Here is a 9,254-nt window from a genome sequence, read left to right as displayed (position 1 = left end):
GGTACAGTGGCTCATGCCTGTAATCCCTGGACTTCAGGAGAACAAGACAGGCGGATTCCTTGAGCCCAAGAGTTCAACATCAGCTTGAGCAAGCTGGTGAAACCCCATCTCTACCAAAAATACAAAGATTAGCCAGGCATGGTGGCAGGCACCTGTAGTCCCAGCTACTCCAGAGGCTAAGATGGGAGGATCACCTGCCTCCATGAGATCGAGGTAGCAGTGTGCAGTGATCCCACCACGGCACCCCCAGCCTGGGCAACGGAGCAAGACCCTGACTCAAAAATAACAAAACCGTGTTTCCGCCAAGTTTCCTAGTTGTCCTCAGCAGTAGGGTTGCTCCATGCCACCCAGCCCGTTGGTAGCAGAACAGTAGTGTTGTTTCTGTAATGTGGCCTTTCACGGATACAAATTACTTAAAGAAAAATTTGAATAATTCAGGCCATATGGCCAGAAGCCATTTGAAATTGACAATAATATAATTATTTGGAACTCTTTAAAACGGAGCTAAAGCTTTACATAATAACCATTAATTCTGTTTGTTATAAATGTCACAAGGGCTCTTAAGTAGATTGTTAAAATTGTGTATAATATAAACGAAGACATTAGCACTTACAGCCGCTCCTGGATGCAACAAAGGATCCGGCTGCCTGTGGCTGTCAGCTGGTAGGAGAAGGAGGGGAGCGTGAGTACATACTCCTGTCTTCACCTCTCCCCTGGAGCATCTTGTCTTTGTGGTGGTGTGCTTTCTTTTAGAATTTGTGTAGGCTTTGTTAGCGAGGGTGACAAAAAGAATGGCCTTAAATAAGTAGATTATAAACTAGTAGCAGCTTTGATAACCAGGGCCAGGGATAGTATTTATAAAATTGATTGTCAAAAATTTTTTGTGGCCAGGTGCAGTGGCTCATGCCTGTCAACCCAACAGTTTGAGAAGCCAAAGTGGGAGGATGGCTGGAGTTAGCGACTAGCCTGGGCAACACAGGGGGACCCTCAGCTCCACAAAACAATTACAGTGATAAAATAACGGAAAGAGGGCCATTGGCTTGTTTGCAACTCAATGGAGAAATAGTTGAGGGAATGGATGGCCCGTTCTCCATGATGTGCTTATTTCACATTGTATGCCTGTATCAAAACATCTCATTTACTGCACAAATACATACACCTGCTATGTACCCACAAAAATAAATAACTCATAAGTACTAGATGCGCTTAAATATTTAAAATTTTTAAATTAGCTGAGTGCGGTGGCCTGCATCTTTAATCTCAGCTGCTCAGGAGGCTGAGGCAGGAGGATCACTTGAGCCCAGTAGTTTGAGGCTGCAGTGAACCATGATTGCACCCCTGCACTCCAGCCTCCACAAGAGTGAGACCTGTTGTAAGTAGATAAGTAATGCACAATTATCCAAATACATAGCACAGTTATAGGAAGCTGTTATGGTTTATGTAAACTCTTTATTTGCTATATTTGCTCTAATATAATTTTGCTGCTTTTTTTTGCCAATGTGTTGTAAAATGTGTGTTGTAAAAACGTAAGGAAAAGTACATACAACCATAGGAATTTTAGCATTCTACTCAAATAATCTCATTTTCCAGAAATGAATGTCCATGCCAGGGGTTTTCCTGTGGAATAGGTGATCTGTTCCGTCTAAACCCGTCCATGAGTGACTTTTAGCCTCTGTTACTTGAGGGTGATGATACGCTGCATTTACTCATCTTCCTTCCTGTACCTTCTTGTCAGGGAGTAAGAGTGCAAAAATCCAGTCAGGGATATTTGGAAAAGGATCTGCTTATTCACGACACAATGCTGAAAGACTTTTTAAAAAGCTGATACTTGACAAGATTTTGGATGAAGACTTATATATCAATGCCAATGACCAGGCGATCGCTTATGTGATGCTCGGAAATAAAGCCCAAACTGTACTAAATGGCAATTTAAAGGTATGGTATTTTTAATGTTTATTTCATTATCTCACAATGAGCGAACCAAAATACGTTACCGCGAAGTATAGAGTCTTTGCCAAAGCTTATAGATACTGAATTTATATGTACTGTTCTATATGAACATACTGTACTGTGTTCTTCTAAAATTGGAAAGAGATCTTAAAATTCAACCCAAGGAATGCGACACCTGTCAAAATGAATGTAATGTGTTGTCAGGTCACTAAATCTCTATTATTAAACGTTTATCAAGAGGCTATTCTATGCTTGACACTGGAGATACGGAGAATGCACAGCCCCTGTTCTCAGGGGGCTCACTATCTGCATGGCCAAATAGAATGACCCCCAGAAAATGCAACTAAGCAATAAAGCAAGCGCCTGTATGGGTACAAGTGCACATCTACCCACTCCTGTGATTTGTTTCTTTCTCATAAAGGTAGATTTTATGGAAACAGAAAATTCCAGCAGTGTGAAAAAACAAAAAGCATTAGTAGCAAAAGTATCTCAGAGGGAAGAGGTGGTGAAGAAATGTCTTGGAGAACTCACAGAAGTCTGCAAATCTCTCGGGAAGGTTTTTGGTGTCCATTACTTCAATATTTTCAATACCGTCACTCTAAAGAAGCTTGCAGGTGGGTGCGCATGTATCCTTTTTACTTGGCCGAAAGTAGTGAATAGGCCGAAAGTAAATCCTGCTAGGGAACTCCTTGACTGATAAATAGATCTCCGTGGTTTGTTTCCTTTTGGGTTTCTTTGTTTTGAGGCAGGGTCTTGCTATGTTGCCTGGGCTGGAGTGCTGTGGTGTGATTGTAGCTCACTGCAGCCTCAGCCTCCCAAGTAGCTGGGACTACAGATGCATGCCAGCATGCCCAGCTGATTTTTGTATTTTTTTGTAGAGACAGAGTTTCGCCATGTTGCCCAGGCTGGTCTCAAACTCTTGGCTTCAGGTGATCCTTCCGCCTCAGCCTGCTGGAATGCTGGGATTGCAGACAGTGATAAGCCACCAAGCCTGTCCTCAGTTGTTTTAGTTATTTTTAATCTCTGGATTAAAAGTTCAGAGAAACAATGGAAACGTGTTCTTTTTGTTTTGTTTTGTTTTGAGACAGAGTTTCACTCTTGTAGCCCAGGCTGGAGTGCAATGGCACAATCTCGGCTCACCGCAACCTCTGCCTCCTGGGTTCAACCAATTTGCCTGCCTCAGCCTCCCGAGTAGCTGGGATTACAGGTGCACATCACCACACCCAGCTAATTTTGTGTTTTTAGTAGAGACGGGGTTTCTCTATGTTAGTCAGGCTGGTCTTGAACTCCCGACCTCAGGTGATCCACATGCCTCAGCCTCCCAAAGTACTGGGATTTCAGGTGTGAGCCTCCACGCCCAGCCAAAACTTATTCTTTTTTTTTAAGGACATCTCAAGACCATCAAATATTAAACTCATTCTTAAGCTAAAACATATATACATATATGTGTGTATATATATATTATATGGTATATGTGTATATATATTTTTATATACAGTTTTTTATCATATATACAGTACTTTGTTATATGTGGTATAATGGTACCCTATGTGTTATATGTAGTATAATTTTAATTTTAAACTAACTCCTAAAGAGCTAGATGTTAGACCAGGCATGGTGGCTCACGCCTGTAATCCCAGCACTTTGGGAGGCTGAGGAGGGCAGATCACTTGAGGTAAGGAGTTTGAGACCAGCTTGGCCAACATGGTGAAACCCATTTCTACTAAAAATACAAAAATTAGCCAGGCATCATGGCACACGTCTGTAATCCCAGCGACTCGGGAGGCTCAGGCACGAGAATTGCTTGAACCCAGGAGGCAGAGGTTGGAATGAGCCGAGGTCACGCCACTGCACTCCAGCCTGGGCAACAGAGAAGGCTGTGTCTCAAAATTTTTTTTAAAAGAGCTGGATGTTAGGATATGGATCATTGTGATTTCTTTTAGTTTTATTTTATTATTATTATTTTTTTTTTGGACGAAATTTCACTCTTGTTGAAGAGACAGAGCAAAACTCCATCTCAAAAAAAAAAAAAATCTGCAATGAAGAGCTAATTTCCTTATGAAAAGATTGTGTTTTATGCTTCTTTGAATCTGGATCTAGCACACTGCCATGTCTTTAGTTAATAAATACTTACTGGTCTGAGCTATTTCCGTGGGCAAATAGCCCAGCCCAGAATTTCAGTATTAGAGTCTCTGGAAAACAAGGTGTTCACATAGTTGGCCAACTGGACTATATGACCTTCCATGTTCCTCTTCATAAAATCTTATCATCTTTTTCCTTCCTTCTCCTACCATAACCGGTCATTACCATATTTCACTGACTCGAAGATGCAAACTGTATTAAGATACTGTTATTTTATGGACTATTAAGGAAGAAGAAATTCTGTTAATTAAACTATGACACAGTGCTTTTATTGAAAGAATTGTTTTGTACTGAGTTAGACATTGATTTTTATACACAGCTCTGTGCCTCTATGAAAAATACATATAATAAAAGTAAATTAATGTAGGTACTTGTAAAAGCTCACATTCCAAGCCTGCCTCTTCTGAGTCACTTTTTGACTGAGTTGTCCATGTCTTTGTTTATCCCTGTGTCATCACTAACATTTCCATTAGCCGCACGGCATTTCCAGAGTGTTCCACTGTTCTCCCCAGGACTGAATGGAAACCTCTGTTATCAGTTCTGTTTTGATGGCGGTGGTTTCTTGATGATGCCAGGAGGTGTCAACAGAAGGCTGTACATCTCTCAGTAACAAAAACGTAATGCTGCTTCATCTACTTTGGGCATCTTCTTTCCTAGGCTATGTAAAGCGCTGGCTTGTACTTGTAGGAAACTGTGGGCTTGGGTTTTTAGAGATAGAGTCTTGTCCTGTTGCCCAGGTTGGGGTGCAGTGGTTGAACACAGCTCACTGCAGCCTATGTTATTGGGCTCAAGTGATGCTCCTGCCCCAGCTTTCTGAGTGGCTGGAACTACAGGCATGTACTACCATGCTTGGCTAGTTTTTAATTTTTTTGTATCGATGGGTTCTTACTATGCTACCCAGTCTAGGGCTGAAACAGTCCCCCCTTCTTGGCCTCTCAAAGTGTTGGGATTACTGGCGTGAGCCACCACGCTGAGCCAGATAGTGCTTTGCTTTGCTTTGCTTTGCTTTCCTTTCCTTTCCTTTGAGACAGAGTCTCGCTCTGTTGCCAGGTTGGAATGCAGTGGTGCAATCTCAGCTCACTGCAGCCTCTGCCTCCCGGGTTCAAGTGAGTCCCCTGCCTCAGCCTCTTGAGTGTCTGGGATTACAGGTGCATGCCACCACACCCAGCTAATTTTTATATTTTTAGTAGAGACAGGGTTTCGCCATGTTGACCAAGATGGTCTCAATCTCTTGACCTTGTGATCCATCCTCCTCAGCCTCCCAAAGTGCTGGGATAGTGCTTTTCTTAATGCCGGATGTATTCCCTGCTCCTCTGTTTCAGAACGTTTCTGCATTCACAACCATTTTCTTAATGCTAATCACAGTATAGTGTTTTTGAAGACACGTCATGGCAGTTAGACACAATACATGAGGTACGAACAGTGCAGTGACTTTGTTGCCATGCTGACAGTACTAATTGCTGTGACTCAGTTCCCACATGCATGAGCTGTCACAACCGCAAGGCAGCTGCCATTTACCATCAACAGTTCTAAGACACATCTCGACCTCAGGAATGCTAAATTGTGAAACGGTGTGTGTCTTGGAGTTGATGAAATATGGTATTTTCTTATGTTATTTCTAGGCTGTTAGGATAGTTTCTTAACTGCCTTCCTTACCTCCAGCTGTGAGTGTGATGTACACATTTTAATCTTTCAAAAACTAGTAAAACTGCAACAGCTGTCCTGATAAAGTATAAGTTTTATCAAGGGTCTACATTTCGTCTGCCTCTCCCACTTTATCTTCCATTAAACCCCTTCATCAACCTTCTGTTCTGTCCCACGGTCTGTTGCTTTTCCTCTAAACATGGGAATGATGTGAAAATCACAGATGGAAAAGGATTTGAAATCCACCCTTTGCTCAGCTCAAATACATAGGGATGAAGACTCCCTCATGTACCGACTCCTACAGAGCCGGCCTCCAAAATTCACCCAAGCCTCGCCTCACTGCGTCTCCACGACTGCATTCCAGTTCACTCCATCCTCACTCAGTCCTGCAGTGGCTCTCCCCACGCTCCTGGATGCTACTCTTTCCTTTAGACAGCAGCCAGGGTGACCTTTAAATGCCAGGCTTGTCTAGCTGCAGGGCTGATACGCGGTCTCTGTGCAGAGGACTCGGCTGCCTGCTTGTTGCCTCACCCCACGTGGGGAAGGGGTGGAGGAAGAAAAGTTTGTGTTGGAGGAAGTAACAATTTGGTTATGCCTCCTCGGGTGGGGTGTCCAAGTCTGGAGTGCGGGGAAGAGCCGGAGCTGGAAATAGAAATGCGATGTTCGCAGTAAGGAGAGGGCACACCAGTTTTAGCTAGACGAGTCTTGGCCGTGGGAACAGCGGGCAACAGCAGGGCTGCCCCACTCCGCACACATGGCACAGGTCCTACCCTTGGCTGCCCCTGCCCTGGCTCCTGCCCTTGCCCTGCCCTGGCCTCTGCTGCTGGAATTGAATGATGGGTTCCTGCCCTCTGGGCCCGTCTGCTGCCTCTGAGGTGCTAATTTTGCCTTTTAGAAAATTGGCCTGTGTTCCCAGTACCCTGCAGTTAGTTGGCACTTGGCAGACATGTGCTGAATGCGTGAATTAGCATGAATTCAGTGGGTTTTCCATGGGTGATAATTTAAATTCCTAATTTTATGCCTATGCACAGAATCTTTATCTTCTGATCCTGAGGTTTTGCTTCAAATTGATGGTGTTACTGAAGACAAACTGGAAAAATATGGTGCAGAAGTGATTTCAGTCTTACAGAAATACTCTGAGTGGACATTGCCAGGTTAGTGTACAGCCGTGTGTGTTCTGTAAAAGCCTGTCTAATGTGAAGCGATGTGTCTCACTGGATGAGAGTGATGTAGTTTCAGGTTGTGCGAATACTTCCTACACCTCGTCACACTGACATCCGCGTCAGCCCCCACTGGTGTGCCCATCACCTCTGAGAGGACACTAGTGCTTCTGCCCACTGTGGGTGCCGTTACTGAACTTACTCATAGGGTCCAGAAGGGGACCTTTGGGCCCAGGGGTTGCTGGTTCCTGTAATGCAAGTGCTCCAGGAATCAGAGCCCTGGGTGCCAGCCCCACACCTGCCACCATGTCATGCTGTGTGACCTCTGGCAAGCCACCAATAGCCTCTTTCGGAATCAGTTTCCTTCATTAAGGAAGGAACACGTTTTCTGACAAACAAGTCTGAAGATAAAATTTAAGACACGTGTTTAAATGTTTTGGAAGAGTGAGCATCCAACTAGAAGTTGATCAATATTAGTCATTGACAGACCTGCCTGAGTGAGGGCATCGTCATCAGACATTCCCAGAGTCACGTTAGGCCTGCCCTGTGGCACCTCTGATCATGAGCGTCATCATCATTATAGCTTCCAAAATCATTGACGGGCACGGGGATATGAGAACAAGCAACCATTTTGTTGTAGGCAATACTGAGAGCACAGAAGTCACCACGTGGCAGGACACAACAGACAAGCCCAGTTCAGTGTTCATCCTGCTTCCGGACAGGCAGCTTGGGGTCTTCCCAAGGATGATGGAAATGATCAGGAGGATGAGATAGTTCAAGTTTGCTCTTTCCCAGCCGCAATTTTTTTTCAGAGACAGAGTGTCAGTCTGGAGTCTCACTCTAGGCTGGAATTCAGTGGCACGATCTTGGCTCACTGTACCTCCCAGGTTCAAGTAATTATCCCGCCTCAGCCTCCCCAGTAACTGGGACTACAGGTGTGCACCACCACACCTGACTAATTTTTGTATTTTTTGATAGAGATGGGGTTTCACCACGTTGGCCACACTGGTCTCGAACTCATGACCTCAAGTGATCCACCCACCTTGGCCTCCTAAAGTGCTGGAATTACAGGTGTGAGCCACACCTGGCCTGGTTCTCATAACTTCTCCTATATGGTAATTATTACGTGAAAAGCCTTGTTCTGAATACATTTTGACAGTGAGCCAGGGTTGGAGCAGCCACAGTGGAGTCCTGTGTCCTCCATGCTGCCCCTGTAGGGTGGCCTGTAGGACAAGCCAGACCAGCCAGGAAATGGAGACCGGGTTCCCGTGTGACCTATCTATAGGGAGGTTTCATGCATTTTGGAGCCTTGGATGCAAATACTTATGGAAGTTAACATCTTCTTTGCAAATATGTGCTTTATACAGTCCCACCTCCTGCATAATATGTGACATGTTCAGCCATTATGCAAAGACAGGTTTTTTGTCTGTGAAGAGTAAAATAGGGTCTAGAATTTTCTTATGCTCATTACTAAGAAACTGTTGTTCAAAGATGAGATACAGAACCGTTTGTTTCCCCTATATTGAGCTTCTTTTTCAGCACATTTAAAATGGTAAGTAAAGTTGCCTTCCATGTTTATAGCACTTGATACTTTTCGAATTGCCTACCAGAACTACCAGCCCAGTCAACAGCAGGAACACAGGCCATCTGCAGCCGAGTATGAGCTTAACCTCATGTCTGTAGTTAACTTCAAGACTGTCACAAATGTTTTCAATGAACTCTGATTCTCTTTGATTAAAAACGAGTTGCCATTGAGCACTTTGGGGCTTTGTGAAATAGAAAAATGTTTGATTCTTGCTGAATTGTTGAATCCATATGGAAGGACGGCAGCTACGTATCTGCTAAATGGGCCCCCTGCCGTGTGTCTCTTCATATAGACTAAAACCCTGTAAACATCTGCATTTTCCATTTGTAGCTGAGAACAGTTCCCCAGGGATAAGCCTGTCCGGCAGCAGAGGCCCTGGAAGGAGTGCCACTGAGAAGCTGGACGAGGAAATACCCGTATCTTCTCACTACTTTGCAAGTAACTCTGGAAACGAAAGGAAGAGGAAAAGGACGCCAGCCTCCCAAAGGCCTAAGAGGAGAAAAGCCGCTTCTGGTGGTTCCAAGGCAAAGGGGTATATTTTGTGACATCTTTTGCAATAGAGGGTACAAGGGAAGTAAGGACAAAAGCGCAGCAGCTCTGCCTTGCTTTGAAGCATTTATTAAATAAGCCATTATTAAATATTGCCTCCCCAGTTAATGGAGTGATGATTAAGGTTTGATCCAAAACAGAAATAGTTGCTTCAGGAAACAACACCAAAAAATATTTGCTTCCGATGTTTAAAACATCTACTGACTAATAATTGGGGCCGGGCG

General features: G+C 44.1%; 1 protein-coding gene across 4 annotated transcripts in view; it reads left to right on the top strand.

The window, feature by feature from the left end:
* BLM (BLM RecQ like helicase) overlaps window positions 1–9,254 on the top strand; it is a 93,977-nt gene that overhangs the window by 79,849 nt on the left and 4,874 nt on the right. For all 4 annotated transcript variants that reach the window (XM_037730506.1, XM_017506104.2, XM_017506103.2 and 1 more), the window contains 4 exons: window positions 1,736–1,935; window positions 2,372–2,564; window positions 6,768–6,890; window positions 8,812–9,013. In XM_037730506.1, the coding sequence (XP_037586434.1) occupies window positions 1,736–1,935; window positions 2,372–2,564; window positions 6,768–6,890; window positions 8,812–9,013 (718 nt within the window). The remainder of the gene's footprint in view (window positions 1–1,735; window positions 1,936–2,371; window positions 2,565–6,767; window positions 6,891–8,811; window positions 9,014–9,254) is intronic.

Source organism: Cebus imitator, unplaced genomic scaffold, assembly GCF_001604975.1.
Source record: "Cebus imitator isolate Cc_AM_T3 unplaced genomic scaffold, Cebus_imitator-1.0 Scaffold348, whole genome shotgun sequence".
NCBI lineage: Eukaryota > Metazoa > Chordata > Mammalia > Primates > Cebidae > Cebus > Cebus imitator.
The sequence above is the reverse complement of the archived record's forward strand: the minus strand, read 5'-3'. Positions and strand labels throughout refer to the sequence as shown.